The sequence below is a fragment of the Canis lupus genome, chromosome 13 (assembly GCF_003254725.2).
Source record: "Canis lupus dingo isolate Sandy chromosome 13, ASM325472v2, whole genome shotgun sequence".
Classification (NCBI taxonomy): domain Eukaryota; kingdom Metazoa; phylum Chordata; class Mammalia; order Carnivora; family Canidae; genus Canis; species Canis lupus.
In genome coordinates, this window is record NC_064255.1 from 27,982,422 (window position 1) to 28,005,671 (window position 23,250).

Consider the following 23,250-nt stretch of genomic DNA (forward strand, 5'->3'; position numbering starts at 1 on the left):
GCATATGGTGAGAGATTCTTCAGCTTGACTTAGAAGAGATGTATGCAGTATTGACAAAGGTGGACTTTGGAGCGGGGAAGAGCTGAGTTTGAATCCACATCTGTTCTTTTTGGCCATATACACCACGAAAATTGTTTAACCTTTCTGAGCCTGTGTTCCTCAGACGGTTGCTGCAAGGATCAAACAGGGTCATGACCATAAAGTGTCTGATGCACACGCATGACAGATACAAATTAGCATCTAGAATTTATAAAGAACTTTTGCAAATCCAGTAAGAAAAAGGCAAACAAGCTAACAGAAAACCAGCCAAAGGATATGACCTGACAGTTCACCTAAAAGGAGATCCAAATGGTCAATAACCAAACTTGCTCATGATCAAAGATGTACAATAATGTACAAATAATGTTGTAAAATTCACTCTCATAAATTCAATAGGAATTTTAAAAGTCTAATAAGATGAGAATAAGGAGCAAAAGGACCATTGCTTGTGAGAGGGAGATTGTTTATACAATTTGGTAATTATGTATAAACTGGAAAATACAGATCTTCACAATCCAGCAAGTTTGCTTTTAGATGTAAGTTTCAGGAGAGGTTTTCAATAATGGGCACTGAAGCATTTTTTAAGTAGGGAAAACTGCTAATAACCTGAATGTCTATTAATAGGTCAAAAGATAAGTATGTTTTGGGACGCTCCTATTATATCATCAGAACATATTATAGTTGCAGATTGTGGAAACACTCTGCAGAACTAAATCTGTGGATATCAACCTATATGTATCTAAAAAGTGCAATATTCCTTGACAATGAAACAAAGTTTTAAGTAATTTATAATATAGACAAAACTAAATATGTATTTAAAAACACAGATGGGAATGATACACATTAAGTGCATTAGAAGTTGGCCCTTAGGAGAAAGAGGAGATTAATGCCAGGAACAAGAACTTCAGCAAAATTATCTGAAATACTTTATCCTTTTAAAAGATGCAGAAGTAGGGGTGCCTGAGTGGCTCAGTTGGTTAAGTGCCTGACTCTTGATTTTGGCTCAGGTGGCAATCTCAAGGTTGTGAGATCGAGCCCCCCATGGGGCTCCACGATCAGTGCAGAATCTGAAGTCTGCTTGAGATTCTCTCTCTTTCTCTCTAATAAATAAATAAATCTTAAAAAAAGAAAGCAGAAGTAAATATGATTCATTATCACATTGTTTATTTCCAGACGTTGGTTCATAGATGTTCATATGATTAGTCTCCAGCACATTTTCTGAAGCTATTTGGGCCATCTTGACCTCATCTTTTTCTCATGCAGTGGGCCCCTTACTGTGGTCTCAGGAAGCCCTGTGCTTCGACACCTGAGGCCGGTTGCCTCTGTCATTTCTGGCTCAGGTGAGGCTCCATGTTGCAGGTGTGGGGTCTGGTTTCCCCATGGGGCTGTCACCAGGAAGCTCATGCAGAGACTGAGCTGTGACTCAGCAAACACAGGAAAGGGATGGAGCCAGTTGGGATATTCCTCCCCCTTTCTCCACTTGAGATGCCTTCCCCATCTCACTGACCATCCAGAGACATCTGAGCTAAGTGGCTCCTTTCAATCTCCTCACAATGCACAAAATACCGTTTTGGCTTGTCTTTACTCCCAACCTTTTCTCCCTTCACTTTCCCTGTCCTGGAGTTGCACTGGCTTTATCTGCCTTATCTCTGACTCTGTCCCAAGAAGTCTAAAAATCTAGCCTGAGATCTTATTTTTTGTGCTTTCCTGTATTTTGCAAATAATACAGTGCAAGGAATGTAGCAAGTGTTTGATGCGCAGTGGCTGCTACTATTAATATTGTCACAGACAAATTATAATCAGACCCTATGCATCTTGGAGCTGCTAAATTGGAAGGAGTCATAAATTATTAGGTTTGGAGGAGACTGGAGTTACTCTTCAGTTACTCTTCAGCCCAAATTTTAAAATTGAAAACTAAGGATTTTGCCTAGACTTGTCAGCCAGCGAATGCCTGAGCTGTGAACTAGAACTCAACATTCAACAGTCCCCAAGTTTTGGTGACACCATCTCAATAATTTTCCCAATGGTTCTATCTCCCTGCTAGGAGTTGAGAGCTTTTTGAGCTGTGATGGCGGGCACTTACTCTCCACTGTGATTCAGGTTGTCGTAGCGCAGAAAGAGGCCTGCATAGATGGTCTCAGTCAGCAGGGCGTAGATGGCAATCATAATCAGCAGCACAGCCAGCTTCAGGACAGAGTTTAGGCGGAGGAATACCGCACAGGTCACCATGGCCAACACCCCAGTGAAGACAAAGTACTGGAAACAGAGAGAGGGGAGGTGGTCAGACTCAACAGGAATGTGGGAGGGTGGCTTTCCTTGGCCTGGGTGCTCACGGGTCTCCTGATGGAGATGGCAGCAGAGCACCTCTGTCTGGAGACCTCAGGCTGTACTCAAGTCCAATTGCCTCCAACAGAACTTATCACTTCCTCACCACCTCCCAAAACCTCCGTTCTCTGGCGTTTGGGGACCATTTACAACAGCCCTAAGCTACAACCCTCAATCTCTTCTTTGCTGCCCTTCTCTTCCCCATGTTCCACAGACAGGCCACCCTACACCTGTAGCCTCCACTTCTTTCAGAGAGCTCACATCCATGCAGTCCTCCCCTTCTGAGCTCTTTCTCTTCCAGTTCTAGAACAGTTTTCATCAGCTCTGTCTGCTTGTGGTCTCCAACCCCCCACTGAACACACACTGTCTTTCTCTCTCTGGAATTTCTACAACACAGACCTCATCATGGCAATCCTCGACTCGAAGGCCTTTCATGGCTCACCATCCCCTCAAATGGTGTTCTCCTTTCTGAGTAGGAAGCTCACATGGCCAGTGCGAGTCAGATTCTCCTTCACTTTCCAAACCCAACATATGCTTCATCTCACCATCTACCTGTGCCTCCCAAGGCTGTTTCCTGATCCTCCTGGGCCTCTGTGCTCTGCATCTCGTGTCCTTTTGCTCAGAGCTCATCCATGTGACTAAGCCTCACTTCCCCGACAAGCATCCACTCTTCTGAGGAGTCTCAGTGGGCATCTCCAGGTGCCCTGGACACTGTCTGCCACAACACCACCCACCCCAGGACAAGATCAATCTCCTTGTACAAGACGTGGCTGTTCAAAAGGCCAGGCTGGCAGCACTCGAGCTGGAATACTGGCATGGCTAGCATGGCCCCCACAGGTCAGTTGGCTTAGCCAGATTTTAGCCTTCTTTGGGATCCTTCCCAGCCTCTTTCCCTTACAGAAGCATCGCACTGTATCACTCTGGATGGCAGGTTTGGATTCTGACTATCCAGTGGGGAAAAAGAATAAAACTGGCATTGTCAAGGCCTACTTGGTGGCAGTACTTTGATCTTTATAAACTTTTTCTCTTACAATTTTCAAAATACCTGGCCACAAGGGAAATCATAATTCTCACTTTACAGGTGAGGATACTGAAGCTCACAGAGCTTATGTAAATTGTTCAAATTCTCACGACTGGAAAGTGGCACCAAAGACAGCCACATGCAGTCATGTCCCTGTATGTGTGACTTGTAGCAACTGGCTGCCCCCTCTCTCCTATCACAGAAAGATACAGTTTCTGCATGGGTGGAAGAGACCAATAAGAACTTCTAGAAATATTTGAGCAAATACGGAAGATACTTTTATTGAGTTCTTAAGCCAAATCAACTCATTAATGTATACTTTCAACAGTGATATCAACAAATGTGGATAGCACCCTGATGAGAGGGCAAAGGCCCCGTGTCTTTCCTGTGCATTGGGTGGACTCAGAAATGAATAAGGCAGCGAGCGTCCTGTCCCTCAAGACCTCTGTGTCTGGAGCACCATTTAGTTTTGTCTTTCTTAATCAATCCAATTATGTCCATGTCTCAAATGGAGGATGAGCTTCCTTCAATTCTCCTTTAAGATCTTCCCTTGGCAGGATTTTTCAGGTAACTCAGCTTGATGCCACAAAGCCATCATTTTAACAGAGAGAGGAGAGGTGGAGAGACCTGAAGTGTCCTGTTTCATTGTTACTTGCATCTTAATGAAGGGTTGTGCATGGTTATGTCAATGCAAATTATGCATCAAGTATTAAATCAAAGCTGTCAAAAATGATTATGTCCTTGAACAAAACTTTATGAGGGCACAACAGCTAAGTTTAAAAAGTATGATAAGGATTGCCTGAGTGGCTGCTACAATCAGGACATGTTGCTAGGCATTGGGAATTCCAAGGTGAGAGATGGCCTGGACCACACCCTGTGGTCTAAGATGTGAAGCAGATGTCAAGAGACCAACAGCAATATGCCGTGGGAAGTGCTCTGCCAGCTACATGATCAAATGTGATGGCGAACAGGGGCAGAAGGAACATAAGTTTGGATTTATGGGACAGGTGGATTTGAACTGGATCTGCAGGATGGATAGGATTCACATGACAGAAAATGGGAAAGGGAGAACATTCTAGAAAGATGGAATGACATACATGCAAAGGAACAAAGGAACAAATCTACAGAATGAACTCCTTGGGTATATCAAAGAACCACCTAATTCATCATAAAGAGAGCTAGTAACATAAGCAGGCAGGTAAGTTTCTAAAGAGTTACTCTCCTTCTTCCTCTGCCAAGACATCTGAAATCGTAAGAGTTAAGTACAGTCCCACATTTGCACAATGGATTGATGGATCTTTTTCTTTTTGTTGCCTCAACCAACTGTGTTGGTGTGCTCTTGGCAGCTCTGCCAGCCGCCCTCCTCCTACTGAAAGGAACCACCCTGATGCCTTGCACAGTTTTGGGAACTTTCTTCTTTGAAGTATAAAATTGAACCCTATGGTGATGCTATAAGCCACATCAAAGGATGAGGACCTTGGATAAATAACATCAGGAGCTTTAACCTCTGTCTCTTTTCTGGCTTGAATAACTAGCAGGAGTGGGATCAGGAAATGGAGAGGAACAGGAAGCTACAGAAGTCTCATGACTTTCTGAAAACCTCTCTTTGAGCTGCATCTGGACCTCTAAGTTGCATGTTTCCTAGAACCTAGGAGGATGCAGGATCCAACATAATGACTATGTTCCTATCAAATGACAAATAGTCTGTGTCCTTTGAAGTTAGCCCAGGAACTCAGAAGCTCCACAACTCCTAGAGGGTCCCCTGAATGGGTTCTGGGCATGAGGGGTTCACAGGTGTGGCAGGGCAGAGATAGAAGGCAAAGGCACATTGCAAAAACTCTTGTATGCCCTGCTGAGAAGTCTGTGCTTTGTTCTGCAGTCCGCAAGGAGCCATAAATGGGTTTCAGGTTTGTAATGGAATTATGGATCAGTGTTCTAGGAATAAACTGTCATGTGGACTAGTACAGGATGAATTGTAATTTATGGAGAAAAGCTGAAGGTTTAATGACAAGTTTGGGGACCGACTTGATAGATGGGGCAAGAGATACGTCTAGTTTTATGTGAAGGTGGGAAGAGGGAGGAGTCAGAACTGGTGCTAAGCATCCCAGCAGGGATTAAACTATTAACTCAGAAAAAAACCAACTACAGAATGAGAATGAGGAAAGGAAATGCGTTCAGCTTTAGGCTTCTCAAGCTTCAGGTATTGAGGATGATTCAGGAAGGTCAGCTCATGGCAACCACAGGTGACACGGTTCAGCTGACTCCACAGCTGTGGAGACCACTCAAGCAGAACATGAAAAGTAAAGACAGAAGATACAGAGACCAACCATAGAGACTCCCATGTTTGAGGGGCTGTGGAAGAAGAGAAATAAGACCATTGATTAGAGATTGTTGGGGGTATGAGAGGACAAGGAGGAGATGGGAGTGAAAAACACATGTAGCCTCCCCCAAACAAAAATCTCCATAGACAAAGATTTTCAGGGGAGCATTTCAAAGGTAATGTATAGAAAATGTTTTCAAAATAATACTGGAAAGCAAGATGTAAAATTCTATATGCACTATAATCACAACAGTGCAAAATCTGGACACAGAAAGGATGTTGCTTTGGAGTGGATTATTTCCATCAGTGAAGTCCTTTAATCTGATCATATCAAATGAAGCAGTGGGTCAAATGCATTCTGTTGCAGTGAGTCCTTCTATTCCCGAGAAGTCTGCATCCCATATAGTCATGGGGTTCTCTGCTTCTTCCTAGGTTTTAATGATGAAAAATAGTAATGCAGGATGTATATGAGAAATGTTAGGGACCAGGCAGTTTCCAGCAATCTTTGATAAAGAGCACACCACGCTGTGGTAATGTGAAGAAGGACTTGAATCCTGATCCACACAAGTCACACATGCTGGGCTGTGGAGCCCATTTGGTTACTGCCAAATTCTGTGGCGTTATAAACTCACAGGAAACAAAAGGAAAGACAGCTGACAATTTTCAGAAGTTAGTGTCCTTCAAAGAAAGAATCCAAACTTTCAGATTCACACAAAATCTGATTCTCAATTATAACTCTTGGTACAAGCAGCGCAGTGAAGTGCACACAGGTCAAAGACAGAGGTAGCTCTGCTTCATCTGAGCCTCCCTTCCCTGCATGGCCCAGAAGTGACAGTGTCAGGATCCTGGGGTCACCACGGGTGCAGGTGGAGATGACCAACCCGCTTTTTACTAGAATGTGTAAGGCAGGGGAAAGGGACATTTTGCATATCCTGGGTGCTTCGCCACAATCCGACTGCTTTGGCTTATTCTAGATCCTGGTTTCCATGACTGGCCTTTCTTTTTCCCATACGAGGGGAAGAATGGTGAATATTCTCTAGTTTATTATAGTTGTTAGCTTCAACCTGTCAAAACTGCATTTAAAGTCCACAAGTAGGAGCACCTGAGTGGCTCAGTGGTTGAACGCCTGCCTTTGGCTCAGGTCGAGATCCCGAGGTCCTGGAATCCAGTCCCACATCAGGCTCCCCAGAGGGAGCCGGCTTCTCCCTCTGCCTATGTCTCTGCCTCTCTGTGTCTCTCATGAATAAATAAATAAAATATTTAAAAAAATAAAGTCCACAAGTAGATGAGATGTTTCTATCTGATTTTGGCTGAAGGCAGATGGACTGTTCTAGATATTTCTAGAAGCAACTACATTCTCAGTCAATACTTTAACCTTATAATCCTTCCTGGAAAGACATACCTGCATTGATGATATGTACAAATAATGACTATCCCAGGAAAGCTATGAATCAAAACTAATCAAAGAGCCTACACAGTATCTATTTCTTATGTAAAGGCATTATGACATAATTTTTTTTTTAAACGTGGGATGATGCTTATCTTGGCGGTGCTTACTGGTTGAGTCAATACACTCACTTGCAAGACTATGTCCTTATCTTGGCTGAGCTTCTTTGATGACTGCTCAGATCTTTGTAAATTATCATCAGAGTCTGTTTTTTTTTTTTTATCAGAGTCTGTTTTTAAAAAACATCAAAAATGCAGTCTGTATTTGATTCCTAAACAGTGATGTCCAGGGAATCCCTGGGTGGCTCAGTGGTTTAGCACTTGCCTTTAGCCCAGGGCATGATCCTGGAGTCCCAGGATCGAGTCCCACATCAGGCTCCCTGCATCGAGCCTGCTTCTCCCTCTGCGCCCACCCCCCAATCTCTCATGAGTAAATAAATAAAATCTTAAAAAAAAAAAAGAGAGAGAGAGAGTCTCTTATGGTTTGCCTCTCTCTGATTTTTTCCCATTCAGTTAAAAAAAAAAAAAAGCAATGATGTCCAGCCAGATTATGAATCCCATTGACTTCCAGAAATTAAGTGTGAATTTCAATTAACCATAGAGAGGACAGCAATCTGACATTGTGAAACATACATCTAGGAAGTATCCACTGTCAGCTAAGAATGATTAACAGAGAGGAACATGGTGACATTGTTGGAATAGAGTGTGTGCTCCAAGACCACCCCCTCAGCATGAGCAACAAGTGCAGAATCTGGAAGGATCTGGCTCCCTGAGGTCGATGCAACACAAGGTGATTACCATCTTGGAAACAACTGGTGAGGCCAGGAGAACAATATGATGAAAGGGAAATAGGCTATGAAAATGTAGCCTGTTCACGTTTTTAGTCATACACTGGACACACGATCATGTAGATAAACCCATGTTTGGAGCATGGAGCCTTGTGCATTTAAAAAAATTTGTTATTGCTCTATCTTCCTTAAGTTCAGATCTCCACTTGGGCAGCACCTTTTTACCCTTGTTACCAATGCCTTCAAGAAAGAGACAAGGGAGAAACTAACATTTAATTAGTGCTTTATGGATGTCATCTCTATTTGTCACCCCAACAATCTTATGAGGTAGGTATTATTAAGAATCCCATTATAGGGGCACCTGGGTGGCTTAGTCAGTTAAGCTGCTGACTCTTTATCTCAGCTCAGGTCTTGATCTCAGGGTTCAAGACCCACGTTGGTCTCCAAAACACAAATCAAAACAATAACAAATAACCCCATTATATAAGTGAGAAAACTAAGGCTCAGAGTAGTTAAGAGACTTGTCCAAGGCTGCACAGCAAGTACATGGCAGAAGAAGAGTCCTCGCTCATTCAAGGTCACCACACAGCCTCTGCCACCCATACCTGGTATCTTTCCCAAGTTCTGTTAATGTCCTTAAAGACTTGAAATCTAAGCTTTAATGAGGTGGGACTTGTTGGTTTTTGGATCACCCTGTGCTTTTATGGCTTTTTCGCTCTTTGTGGGGAAAGGCGATTCCAAAAATTGCTTGTGATTTGGGAAAAAAAATTGTTCTTCTTTATATATTTAGTCATAACATTTTATTAGCTCTGTGCAGGAAAAAAAAGAGATCATATAACATCCCTCTGTTCCACTAGAAAAAGTTCTGAAATTACTACAAAGCTATTTGATGCTTCTTCTTCGTTTGAATTTTCTGGTGGGCTTCCTTCTGCAAGGAGCGTGGGAAAACCTAATTTTACCCTGCATCGCAGCTGGAGACTTCTGACCACCCTGAATAAAGTGTCCTCCAAGCCACTTGGAGTTCAGACTCCTACATGAAGAGTTAAGCAGAGAAGTGAAGGCACTAGTTTTTTTTAATCATTACTTCTGGAATTTAAAAAATTTGCTCATTTACTCAACCGTGTATTCTTTTTTTCTTGTAATTGTTTCTCTTACTCTTTCTGGCTCTTTCTTGCTCTTTCTCCCTCTTGCCTCTTTCAATCCCCCTCTTTCTTCTCTCATATTCATCATGACAGTTAATATTTATTGAGCAAAGACACAGATAATGACAACCCTATGGGAGACTGGCTCTCGGGCCCTTGAAAACGTTAGCAAGCTCGGACTGCTCCTGCATACAACTGACTATTCAAATGTGCCAGTGCATATAATAAAGGGCTTGACTCTAAAATGGAGGTCTTCCCATCGAGGCTACTGAGAACCCTGTGCAGGTGTTTGAGATAATGACACTCTACATTTGTGTGTGTGATCTGCTTTTGTTTCACAAACCCATGTCTCTTCCCTCCCCCAGACAATTTCTCACATCCTCCTTGGAATGCCACTTTCTTCACTCTCATTTACTGTATCTTCATCCATTTTGAGTAATTGGTGAGCTCGAGTTCAATACTAAAATATACTTGGTACCCTATATTAGAACAGCCTCTTATGCTTTATAGCACATCATCCATATTTATATGATGTTTCTAGCACATGCTTTCGGACTGAGTCCTGTTTCTCATAGGTTGAAGTAGAGAGGTCAGGTACACAGACGATGAAGCCAAAGCTCAGAGAGATGAAGGGATTTGAAGACAAATGTGTGTTGAGTACTGGGCAGCCTTGTGTGTAGATTAAGCCTTTTACAAGGTCTGAGTGTCTGATTCCTTCTTGTTTGGTAGATAAATCCCTAGGTAGAGAGGCACAGCCATATATATTAAGATGGCAACCGGTCAGTCAAATCAGGTTGTTTGTGGTAGATGGTAATGGAAAGAGTCCAGATGCCCATTTTTTAGGCCAGTGGGGTACCTGCATCTAGGATGATGCCAGGAGTTGGCAAACATTTTGTCTTAGTGGGCCACACCATCTCTTGCAACTATTCAGCTCTGCCAATTGTACTATCAAAGTAGCCATAGTTGGGGTACCCAGGGGGTTCCAATGGTTGAGTGGCCAATTCTTGATTTCAGCTCAGGTCATGATCTCAGGGTCCTGGGATTGAGCCCCCATCATGCTCTGGGCTCAATGTGGAGTCTACTTGAGGGCTCTCTTTCCTCTACTCCTCTGCCTGTTCATGCTCTCTCTCTCTAGTAAGTAAATAAAAATCTTTACCAAAAACAAAGTAGCCATAGACAATTGGTAATAAATGGGTGTGGCTAAGCCCCAATAAAACCTTACTTACAAAACAGGTGGCAGTTAGAATTTCACTGGAGGCCACAGTTTACTCACCCCAGAGCAAGATGATCCTTTGGTTGTGGGAGGAAAGTACTGAAACTCTTATTTACCTCACTTTTAAACATTTCTAATTTTTGAATATGTTCCATACTGTACACAATACATTATCACAGTGATACAGGAATGTAAGTTAGAGATAAACATATATTGGTAGTGCAGGCTCAAAACCTTCTTACAGGAAATCATAAATGCATCATGACTGATGTTGAATGAGCAGGTATTTTGTGCTAGATGCTACTCTGGACAGGTTACATGGATTAATGCACTTAATCCTCACAACCACCCTTGAGGAAGGTACTACTTTCCTCCTCATTTTATAGATAAGGAAACCGAGGCACAGAGATGATGCTATGTCATCCAAAAGCCATTTTCTTAGGACCGGCAAACCCATGAGAGCTGTGGTCCTGAGTTTAGGTTTGGGGCTAAGGGGATACACTGTTTTTTAGAGTGAACTGGAAGCCCAGATTAATAGCTCAGCTTCACGTCAGATGACCTGTTGGGAGCTCCATATCTGCTAACTTGTCTAGGTAGGCACCCCAACAACATGATTATTCCCTAACCTCACAACAGCCACATGAAGAGGGTATTATTTTTCCCACTTTACAGACAAGGAAGCTCAAGTTGAGAGGGAATAAGAGCTGATTCAATATTCCACTGCTAGCAGGTGAAAGGGCTCAGCCAGCAGTGAAATCCAGCTTTGCCTAGCTCTCCAGATCTGATGGTTGGCCAACTCACTGCCTCCCAGGACACTCCTCATGCCCTCCAAACCTAGATGTTCTCAGGGACCTGGTGTCCCACAGATTCCATGAGGCCTGTGATCCTTCAGTACTTGGTGGGAGGAGGTCCCCCCATGACAGCTAGTCCCATCCTGCCCTGGACATCTTAAAGAAAAGCCTAGTTCCTCCCTAGCAACTGAGGACCAAGCTTGGATGCAGAAGCAGGAGGTCAAGAACAAGCCAGCTAGGGTTTCAACTGCAGTTCCTAGTCTTGTGAGCTGAATTAGGAAGAGGAGGAGAGAAGGAAGGAAGGAAGGAAGGAAGGAAGGAAGGAAGGAAGGAAGGAAGGAAGGAAGGAAGGAAGTCAGGGAGGAAGGGAGGCAGGCAGGAGTGGCGGTGAGTGGCACTGAGCATGTTTCTTTTGGGGCCTCTGTTATATTATCTAGAAAGTGGAGGTGACAACCTCTTGTTCCCCCACACAGTTGGAGAATTTCATGATGTTCTGCATATCAAATAGACGTTCTATACCTTGTAAGTGGCAGGAGCCTTTCTTCCCTTTCCAGAATGTTTCTCACACTGATTCTGGGGCCTAGATGAGACAACACAGAGCCCTTCTCCCACCCAAACAGTGGAGCAGTCTTAGGGAACAAGGGTCTACCTGGGTCCTCAGGACATGAGGCAGGCCAGAGTCTGTTAGGACCTTCCAGCTGTCCTCTGTCCTGACCCAGAACTTCTGCCCCCAGGTGTAAAAGTCTGGGCTGCACCTAACGCAGCCTAAACCTGTCCTTTGCCCGACACCATAGGCTGACCCCAAGGCTCAGGGCCAGACCTGTGGCTCCGCGGCCAAGGGAGGGTGAGACTTGCACAATGATGGTGGGACAATCTCTGCTGGGACACCTCCTGACCCTATGGTGCTGCACTTTGCTTTAAGTTCGGTTGTGGTTTGCTGGTGATTGTGACTCACTAGCTTCCTTCTTTCTAGCTCTCCCTCCCTACTCCTCTCTCCCTCCTTTCTTTTCCTTCCTTCTTTCATTCTCTCCTTCCTTTCCTCCTTCTTCCTTCCTTCCTTCCTTCCTTCCCTCCCTCCCTCCTTCTCTCCTTCCTTTCTCCTTCCTTCCTTCCTTCCTTCCTTCCTTCCTTCCTTCCTTCCTTCCTTCCTTCCTCCTCCCGTCTTGTCCTTCCTTCCCTCCTTCTTTAACACAGCAAATGCCACTTGAGCCATAACTCTGCCCTGCGCTGGCAACAACAGCACATTCTGCTCTAAGATATCGAGATGAGGAGGGGGGATGAGAGGAGGAGGGAAGGAAAGGGAAGAGGAAAATGAATAGAGTGGAGGTGAGTAAGGGAGAGAGGAGGAGGAGGAAAGAGGGAGAATTAGGAAAGCCTAGAAGTGGGAGTAGGAGAGAGGCAGGAGTGAGAAGGGAAGGCAGAGAAGAGGAAGGAGGAGGAGGGGGAGGAGGAGGAGGGGCAGGAGGAGCAGGAGGCAGAAGAAGGAGGCCAGCCTCTGGAAGGCTTTCTGAGACCTTTCAGCCAGTCCTGCTCATGCGGAACTGGTGGAGGAACCTAGGCCCAAGTCTTGCCAAGGGGAGCTCGGGAATAAATACCTCTGGGTAGGAGCAGATATCTGTAAACACAGCTGAGGAATTGAAAGTCAGGTTCTTCAAGGGTATCGACTTGTCAAAATCACACCACAGCTGCGGATTAAAAAAAAAAGAAGAAAAACAACAACAAAACAAAACACAACAACACAGGAACGACAAAGTCAGTGCGAGTGCTGGCAACAGAGTGTGCGTCACTGCTGAGCTTCGGCAGGAGCCTGGGCAGACCAGGCCCTACGGTGGGTTGGGCAGGGGAGGGGGGCTTCATTCCAGAATGGACGTGCCAGCTGGGATCTCCTCTTTCATTTTAAAGAAGGTGCTGGCTCAGAAAAAAGCATTTATAAGCCAGCCACGGAGCCAGGCATAGGGCAGTGGGATGTGCTTGTGGGACCCTGAAGAGAGCCAGATGGCAGGAGAGAAGGCCTGAGCTGTGCTCGCAGCCTGTCTCTTCATCCACAGCTGGGAGGATTCCAGGGATCTGAGAGGCACGTCTTCCAGAAAGACTTTTAGCAAGGGGTGCAGGAGAGCCGGGGTGGGGGGTGCATTTCCTAGGCCAGACATTGCTACAGATTTTGTGGTGCTCAGGAAGGAGTAGCTACCACGGGCTGAATGCCTCCTCTGTGCCAGACACTTTGGACAAAAAAGCCTCACAACCACCTTGTGACGTAGCTATTGTTTTCATCCCCATTTTACAATAGAAAAATATGAAACTCTGAGAAGTAAAGTAACTTGTCTAGCATCACCGAGCCGGTAAGCGGTAGAGCTGAGATTTGATCGCAGGTCTATCTGACTCCAAAGCCTCTGAACTTCCTACTGCACCCTTGTGGCATGGGTGGCCCAGAGTTAACCCTGACCTAGAGTCACTGAACTTCTTTCCAAATCCTGCACCCCGGAAATACCTGATTCGTCAAGACTTGAGATCCTGGCTACGTCTCCGCAGGCCATGATCAATGCTCCTAAGTACTTCCATTTTCAATTGCAATAATCTATAAAATAGTCATTAGATGATGACTTTAATTAGATTAGGATTTTCCTTTCTCTTTATCCCATAGAATCCTTTACGACAAGGCCAACCACAGAGCTTGAGCAACGTAGACTCTAGGTAATTATTGGGCCATTCTGGACAATTAATTTCAGGCAGTATAAGCCTCCGACTCATGGGCTGACAATTGGGGGAGTCCACAGTTTGGGTCCCTGAATTTGTGGAGACCCTCCCTCGGGCCCAAAGGGCACAATGATGGGTTCAGCCACAAGATGATGCCTCTCCTAGCCTCTCCCAATGTGCCAAGTTCAAAACCTGGAATCAGACAGATCACCCCTAAAATCTAAGTCATGGACAACACCGACTGTATGTATTATCACAGAAAATGCTGTCACTATTATGTTACCATTCTAGAGAGAAAATGAAATCATTAAAACATGGGTCACCAAATTAAAAGCAAATGATAAATATGGCAGCTGGAGAGTCATCTGAGTTCAATGTGTCACATCCAATATGAACTCTTGGAAAGTCATAAGCAAGATCTCAAGCTTCCTGAAGTTTCCTTATCCATCACATGGGAACGGTAATACCTACCTGTAGCACATAGTAGGTGCTCAAGAAATGACAGCTCTTTTATTTCCGTTCCCCCCACTCCCACTCCCAGAGATACAATTTAGCATTTGAGCATGAGCATGAGTTGTGGAGTCAGACAGACCTTATTAGCAAGTTATTTCATGTCTCTGAGCCTCAGTTTCCTTAGCCATAAGGTGGGGATAAGGAGACTTACCTCACGGGGTTTATGTGAGGAATTAACAAGAAAAACATGTACAGCTCCTCCTTCAGTGCATGGCACATAGCAGGTAGGTACTTAATTAGACGGAACTCTGATTCATGGTTATAATTGATTGGCCACCAATAATATAGAAACTTACGGGCGTCTGAGCTCCTTTGGAGCAAATGACCTCCCCCACTGGGAAAGAGACAATTTGCCACTAGTAAAGTGCACAGCTCTGACAGTGGCTGCATCTCTGTCCTGTCCCTAAGCTCGGGGCTGCACCAGGCACATGAAGGGAAGTGGTACCCATGCAAGAAGCTGCAGGCTTCATACACCCTTCATTCTTGCCTGCCTGCAAGAAGCCAGAGGGTTGATGGATTTGGAATGCTTACAATATTCAGGATGGCGCCCAGGAAGTTAATCAGGATGGATGCAAAGATGATGACATTCCGGGCCAAATAGGTCTCGTTAATCCAACAGCATGTCTTCCGGAGGACAAGGGGCAAACACTTATAATCCTCTGCTGTCGTGATGAGGACCAGAGCCGAATGCAGCATAATCAGGATGGAAAACTGGATGGCCATTGGCATCACCCTGAAAGGAAACCCAGAATGTTGGGTCACATGGCATTGATTGTCTGATCCCCACTCACTGGACAACACTGGAAGGTAAGCATATCCATGACTGCCCTTCCCCAACTCTGGCACCCAATAATTCTCTAAAGCTCTGATTATTCAGGAAAAGGACTATCAGCAGGAGACATTTTTATTATACCCATCTCTAGAATATTTTGTGGAGAAATTTTGAAATGACCATCAAATATTTGACTTGATTTATTGTTCCTGTCCTTTTTTTGATTTTTTACTTCTTTTATCATTCATTCATCTTTCTCACTAGGCAACTGCTGCCAAGGTAACACACCACTGGAATTTTATCTCAATATCCCGGCTGTGAGAGGGACCCAGATGCCCTTTCCCCTTTGTAGTGGATTTTATGAAACATTTTCCCTCTTGGTCTACTCCGATGCCAAGAACTTGAACTTGGAACCTGTTCCAAGTTGCTCAGTTTGGTCCTTGAGTACCAAGATTTGCGTGGAATATACCATGTGCCACTTGAGACATGGGTAAGGGTATGATTTGAGTAGTACATTAAGGAGAACTCATCCTTGCTCAAGGCTTCAACATCATCCCAAAGTATACATCTTGCGCTTCAAGGTCTCACTAAAGCTCAGGCCCATGGTAGCCCCTGTCTACTGGACACCTCTGTTGGGTGTCAGGCTGTTTGTAGCAACTCAGTGATCTCAAACCCCATCTCTGGAGGCGTCTCTAACTGCTTCCTTTCCTTACCAACCAACCTCTCACCAGGCATATTGCTTCCCCTTGGGAATTCACCCCTTGTTCTCTGTCCAGCCAACTGTTGCACATTGAAGCATACCTTGATGGAAGTGGCTCTTTCCTCTAAACAGTGACATTCATCCATTTGACTTTAGCAGCTTCCACTGGTTGGTGCTCAATAAACATATGTTTAGTGAATGAAGTTAGACCTACCTTCTTCTAACAATGCCTCACTATCCTTCTGCCTGAATTGTTATATTTATTATCAATAGCACTAGCGTCGGTAATATACTGAGCCCCGATTATGTGCTAGACACAATGCTAAGCAATTTATATAATTGCTGATGTCCATTCCTTGGAACAGACTTATCAAGTCTTTTTATCTTTCTTTTTCTTTTTTTCAGATGAAGGTTTAAGGCTCAGAGAAAAGCAACTTCCCAGGGGTTGCAGAGTTGGTTAGTGTTAGAGCTAAGATTTAAAGTCCACTGTGCCATCCTAATCACTTTCACGAGTAATAGACCTCCCACATGTGCTGTCATCTTTTTTGTCTTCCGTGGTTTCATCTACTTATTCATTCAACAAGCTTCTTCCCAGATACAGTAGTTGGCACCATGGGATACATAGACACATGTTCTCCATCCTCTAGGAGATCATAATCTAGAGGGGAATATGGACATACACACGATGAACTATTGGATAATACGCTATGATCCATAAAGGGTTTTGCACAACCATCATCTAGAAAACAGGAAAAGCAATCAAGGGAGGCCTCACAAAAGAGGGGACATTTGGGTCAGGCCTTGGAGGTTGAGGAGAGGGTTCTAAGGAGGGAAAGGTGGGCAGCATGAGAAGAGCATCAGGAGAGTAAGAGTGACCGCTGTGTTTAGAACTTCCACTAACCCAAGTGGTGAGGCTGTTGGGCTTGAGAGTGAGGGCTCTCCCAAATGCTGTGTATGAAGTTCTACATGGAGGTGAGATACATATGTTCCAGATGTTTAATTGGGAAGGACAGGGTCAGATCTGTGTCTCTGAGGAACAGTCATGGTGGGAGGTGGAGGATGGAGTGAAGAAGAGAGAAAGCGTTTAGCAGAGGTTTAGATAGTTGGGGCCCGAGTTACCAAGGGAGGGACATAAGGTAGCAGCACTGATAACTGGGAGGTTCAAGGAAAGACCTGGTGGTTCTCTTCATATGTTTTTTGTGTGTGTGTTGGGGGGAGGTGGATGGCAGAGTGGCATCATTAAGGCTGACTCTCATGCTTCTGCCGTCTTAAATGGCAAATGCAGGAAGAGAAGCTGGTCCATAGAGGGTAAGGATGGTGAACTTGATTTGGGGAAAATTGAATTTTTGGTCCTTGTGGATCATCCAGCTAGGGCCATGCAGATGGCTAGGCAGTTAGAGGGACGGTTGTGGAACTATGGGTCTGGAGTGAACAGGTGGCGGTTGAAGATCTATGAAGGAAGGAGTGTGCCCAAGGAGGGTAAGAAGTAAGGGAACCACAGGTGAAGCTACAGAAGAAGTTGATGGGCTGGAAGAAGAGAAGGCAGCAAAAGGAATTTAGGAAATGTAGTCAAATGATCAGGAGAGAAGGACACCCAGGAGGCAAGTCATTTGCAAGGTGGGGAATAGATAAGACTGGTAAATTCCTCTGCGTGCTCAAGCATCACAAAATCTGGAAAGTCACTCTCTCTGACTTTTTTTGTTGGAGGTTTTAGAGTTTTCTTCTTTTTCTTCTTCTTCTTTTTTAATGCTTGCACAGTTTTGATTTTATGGATCACCTTGACAGGAAATCTCTGCAGGAGTTCTAGATAAGAACAGAAGGTCTGTGCAGCAGTGGGTTCCCAGAGGGCTCTGGGCAGATGGGAAACATCCCCCCAAATCAGGCTGGAAAAACACTCCTGAGCAACACACCATCCTTCTGGGGCACCCAGGGGAGGCAAATGAAAGGGGACACAGGTGGATCGCTTTTGTCAGACAGTCCCTGGAGAAAGGGGGCCAATTTCAAGCCTGATGCGTCTCAATACCATGGGGCAGCCACTGAGAATATGAATGCCTTGTTTCAAAGTGTGAGGCGGAAGCAAAGCCTGCAAAGATTGCTCTGAGAGCTGCTAGGCAGGAGCCTCAGACTCCTCTGCAGTCTTCGCTGCCATCTGGGTAGTCTGTGGACCTGCATGGCCTGCCTGGCCTGGGGCTCCTGCTCTCTCCTCTCCGCCCTAAGGACTGTGCTTCTTCTGCTTCTGTGCTCTCTCCTGGGGGGAATGTCTTGTTCATCCTTCAAGGCTGTTTTTCTCTGGATTCTTCTATGACACCTGGTATAGAGCTGAGCACACAGAAAGCGCTCAATAAACTTTACTCGCTGACTTAACTCTTTTTGTGGGGAGAGAAGATGCTGTTCCTCCCCTCACCAGCCTTCATAGGGAAAAGGCTTCTTTCTCACTCACCCTCTGGCATCTCTGCGCATCCCCTTGCTTCTAGGAGGAGTCTGCCATTAGCCTGATCAGAGCCTATCTGGGATGGCTCTTGGAAGGAAGAGCCACTGTTGAAGTTCAGTGTTTATGTGAAGTTCGGCCGCTGGCCCTTCACATAAACACTTCTTGTAGACCCACTAAGATGGTTGGGAAGCCAGAACCAGGACCTTCTCTGTAAGAAGAGGCCTGGCTATCTCCTCCTGGCAATGAAGCTCAGATGTCACCAGGAAGTACCAACAGACAACTGCTCAGATCTTCCTTCCTTTGGGACCGGGGAGGGGGTGGCAGTTGATGTGCCTTGTACTGGTCTTTCTCAGCTTTGTAGTCGTGAGATCCCACACTGGTGTGGGAGGTAGAGTAGGAGACACAAGTAGAGATCCAGGAGATTCAGAATGGACACCATGTGGTCTCTTGACTTCAGCCACGTTCTGTATTCCAGGCTGTAGTTTTGCACAGGCAAAGCACGCGTTTGCTTGGCAATGTACAAAACTGATGTTTTGTTGCCCATCCAGCTGTTGAATTTTTGGGTCCACTTCTGGTGGGGTGTTTCGGTATGCTGGGATTGGCACAGAGAACCCACCTGAGCCCCTAATACCATTTTAAAGGATGAGCACTCCCTTCTGGGTTTACTGAAACAAAGGAAAGGGAGGAGCAATGGCCCGAGCGCTTGCATTTCCCCAAATCTGGATACTGAATCATAATGCCCAATGCGATGGTATTTGGAGGTGGGGCATGTAGGAGGCGATGAGGTCATGAGGGTGGAGCCCTCGTGAATGGGGTCAATGCCCTCATTTTTATGAGGCCCCACAGAGCTCCCTGGCTTCTTCCTCCACATAAGGTCATAGGGACAAGCCAGGCAGAGGGCTCCCACCAGACACTGAATGTGCCAGTGCCTTGATCTTGGAATTCCAGCCTCCAGAATTATGAGAAGTAAAGGTCTGCTGTCTATAAGCCCACAGTCTGTAGTATTTTGTTACAGCAGCTGGAAGGAGCTAAGACCTACTGTCTTAGGTAAAAGGTGGGCATGTGGGGTAGTGAGTGGAAGAGTGAACAAAACCCTGGGTGTTTGAACCCATAACCCCAAAACCTAACCAAGGACACAGCCTTGGGCAAGGTAACAACTCTCCTGAGCATCATTTTTTAGTCTGCAAAACCAGAATTTTTAAGTCTACCTCTTAAAGGAGGCTCTGAGATTAAAATAATAAAGCTGTGTGCTTAGCACATAATACGAATTTAAAGAAACATCAAGTCTTCTCTATTCACAGTGAAATCCAGAAAACCGAGGACGTTTCAAAGATCGATGGGAAGAATATTAATTATAAGATGCAAGGCGCTGGCGCTGCCTATAAAATTTCTCCAAGATTCTCTGCAGCAGCTCCTCAGTGTTCATTTCTTTCTGCACACATAAACATTGTAACAACCAATTATAGTTTTTTAAATCTAATTATAGGGCTACTCAGGCGTCCAGGGGCTCTGAATTTGCTTTGCATTGTTGGTGTCCATAAGAGGCAAGGAAACCTCTCATTTCTGAAATTGAGTCCAAAAAAAATGACAAGGGATTTGCAAACAGCTCTCTCCAAATCATTTCTAGATATTAAGTTCTAATTGCTCTCCGCAGTCTGTCTTTAAAACAGAGTCTGGGTTGGCATCACGACTGGCTGTTTGCTGGGAAGGTGGAGATCAATGAGTGCGAGTGAACAGCCTCTGGCAGCTTGGGGTGCAGTCGTAAACGGAAGCTGGGATCACATCCAAAGATGACATTTGTACCACCCTCCAGAATCTGCAAAGCCTGTGGGTCCAATAGTGCTGTTGAGCCTCACAGCGACCCTGAGAGGTAGGTATTCTTAGCCACTTCAACAGATGAAAATACTACGGCTCAGGAAAGGGAAGGGAACCAGAATTTATCAAAATCGATATGGTTCTTTTACCTCTCACAGCAACCTTAGGAAGTGGGTATTGCTATTTCCATTTTACAGATGAGAAAATCGAGGTTCCCGAGAGGTCAAGTACATACATACAGCTAGAGAGGTGCACAGAAGTAGTAAGATCCGGTGCCTCTTTCTTTTTTTCCCCTAGCCTCCTTCTCTTGCTTGCATGTTTTCTCCTCCCCCTTCTTTCCTTTCCTCTCTCGTCCCCCCCTTCCTCCCTGTCTGTCCTCTACCCTTTCATCACCATGCTTGCAGACTGAGATACACTGTGCTACCATCACAAAAGATAATATTTCTGTCCTTTCCTCAGTTTATCCTTTTGGGAGAGGAACATCTGCGTGCGTGTGGAACTTGGAGCCCAGGGCCGAGCAAGCACTGTCCTTGCCAGGGTCCGTGACGCTTTGCTTTGCGGGCTGGGAGTCAGCCGTGGTCATAGGGGCAGAGCCCGCCTCCTCTGCTCAAAAGTCCATGACAGAAGAAATGCCAGGGAAAGGCACCTACCATCTGTTGAGCCGCAAAGAATCAATCAGACACAAAATGAGTTGGAGAGGAAACAAGCACATGTAAATGAAAGCCTCTGCTGTGCGTCTGGGGCACAGGGACCCCTCAATTCCACAACATGCCGACTGTCTGGTCAGGGATCAACTGGGGATGCTTTCCTCACTGTCAGTTTCTTCTCTTTGACTGTGCAGGGGAGTTTGGGGCTCCAGCTGCTATTTCAGCTTGCACCCCAGAGTCAGAGACTCCTGCTGGCCAGCTGCTGCCTGAGGATGCACGTCTCTTCCCCTGAAGCCAGGAACCGGGTCTCGGGGCTGAGTCCCCATCCTTGGTCATGGCCCTTGGGAAGGGAGCCCACCCAGCCTTTCTGTCCCAGTGCCGCCCTGGGCTCCTCTCTCTCTTCCATCCCCCATAGCCCAATCCATCTCTGCCCTAACCATCTAGCAAATTCTTCCTCTCTGGTCCCCGCCCCCACCCCCTCCAACGCCCCCACCACTGTTATCTTGTCCCTACCGTTTCTCACCCCAGAGTCTGGCAACTGCCTTCTATTGGTCTTCCCTAAAGACCCTCCTGCCTTTCCATCTGCCATGTTAGTGTGATCCTTCTACACACAAAGTCAACCACATCACTGCTTTGAATAAAAGCTTCGGTAATGTCTTCTCTGCCAACCCATCACAATTCCCCAACTAAGCCTTACACACCCCTCATTTGCAGACACTCACTTTCCAGTCCTCCCGCTCCCCAACCTCAGTCCTCTCTGGTGACCTGGCTGGTCCAGCAGGAGGCAGTCCAGATGTCAATGTCACCTCCTCTGGGAAGCCTGCCTTGATCTGTTTGCCTCACCTCATTCATACACATCCTAGCTATTTGGCTAATTATCTTCCCACCCCTGACACTGTAAGCTTTATGACGGCAGGGACCAGGACTGTGTACCTCTGCTGTCTAGCACAAACAGGCACATAAAGGATGTTTGTTGGGAACGTCAACACCCCGTGCTCCAGGAGTCAGGGGGGAGCATGCACCAGATATGGCCCTTCTTGGCTTCTGACTCTCCACTGGCAGGAGCAAAGAGGGGAGCCCGGGAAGTTTGGGTGAATCTGGCAAGACCCTGTTGTCTCTTGCAGCTCACCACCCTGAGAGCATCCTCAAGATCCCACATAGTTCTTGGGGAGTCAGGAAAACCATCCTCTTGTGGCCCTCCTTGGTACCTTTCCTGATTCATTCACTGCCATAGCAAATACCTATCTACTATATAGTATGTGCATTATCTGCATGCACAGCAGAGGAGATATAGCATAGAAGTAGCTACATATTCATCTATACTTATGAATATATTTTAATTACTTCTTTGACTCCAACCACTAGATTATAAGATCTAGGAGGGCACTTTTTTTTTTGTCTTTTTTGTTCACTGATACATTTTCAGGATCTAACGCAGGTCTGGCTCATAACAGGGATTCAATTTAGCAGAGGTACACAGTCTTTCCTTTTCTCTCTCACTAAAAAACTTTTGATAAAAATTAAGCATAAATACAGAAAACCACACCAAAGTATAGCTTCATGAGCTATTATATATAACGTGTCTGCCTTTGTAATGACCACTAAGTTCATAAAATAGAACTTTGTAGGGCACTATTATAACCCTTTCTCCCACCCCCAATCAATCATTCTCCTTTCCCCTTTATAGTTTTATCATCTATATTTAGACACTACAGCTTAGTCTTGCCATTGTTTAAAAATTTTTATTTATTTATGATAGTCACACAGAGAGAGAGAGAGGCAGAGACACAGGCAGAGGGAGAAGCAGGCTCCATGCACCGGGAGCCTGACGTGGGATTCGATCCCGGGTCTCCAGGATCGCGGCTGGGCCAAAGGCAGGCGCTAAACGGCTGGCGCCACCCAGGGATCCCAGTCTTGCCATTTTTAATTGAATTTTCTTTATCTTTTAAGTCTTTCAAAAAATGTGCAGGTTCTCTCTTTGTCTCTTTATTTTCATTACAACTTATTTATTAAAGAATATGTGCCGTTGGCCTATAGCATTTCCCACTGCCTGGATTTTACTTTTGCAGACTCATTCAATATCCTTTATCCTCCATGATTCTTGCAAGTTGGAAACTGGATTCAAAACCCTGATCAGACTTAGATTTAATCCTTTTGGTAAGACTATAAACGTGTTGTGTTCTTCCTATCAGGAGACATGGTTGTCTCTCCTTTTGTGCTAATAACATCCTCTGATGCTCAATTCCTAGATCCATTAATTCACTGGGATATTAGAAAATGGTGCTATTTTAATTCTATAATTTCTTTTTTTTTTTTTAAATTTTTATTTATTTATGATAGTCACACACAGAGAGAGAGAGGCAGAGACACAGGCAGAGGGAGAGGCAGGCTCCATGCACCGGGAGCCCGACGTGGGATTTGATCCCGGGTCTCCAGGATCGCGCCCTGGGCCAAAGGCAGGCGCCAAACCGCTGCGCCACCCAGGGATCCCTAATTCTATAATTTCTTTGAAAATTATTAGCATGAATAATTTTATGATGTCTCCACTCATCTATTTTGTGATTTTGTGGTACACTTCGTGCAGGCAAGACAG

The 23,250-nt window shown here is 45.2% G+C and overlaps 1 protein-coding gene across 3 annotated transcripts in view; it reads right to left on the reverse strand.

Moving 5' to 3' along the window:
• ADCY8 (adenylate cyclase 8) overlaps positions 1 to 23,250 on the reverse strand; it is a 215,293-nt gene that overhangs the window by 34,083 nt on the left and 157,960 nt on the right. For 2 of the 3 annotated variants that reach the window (XM_049092737.1, XM_049092735.1), the window contains 3 exons: positions 14,824 to 15,025; positions 12,681 to 12,770; positions 2,123 to 2,295 (listed from right to left, as the gene is read on the reverse strand). In XM_049092737.1, coding sequence (XP_048948694.1) covers positions 2,123 to 2,295; positions 12,681 to 12,770; positions 14,824 to 15,025 — 465 coding nt within the window. The remainder of the gene's footprint in view (positions 1 to 2,122; positions 2,296 to 12,680; positions 12,771 to 14,823; positions 15,026 to 23,250) is intronic. The other variant, XM_049092736.1, reaches the window with a different exon arrangement.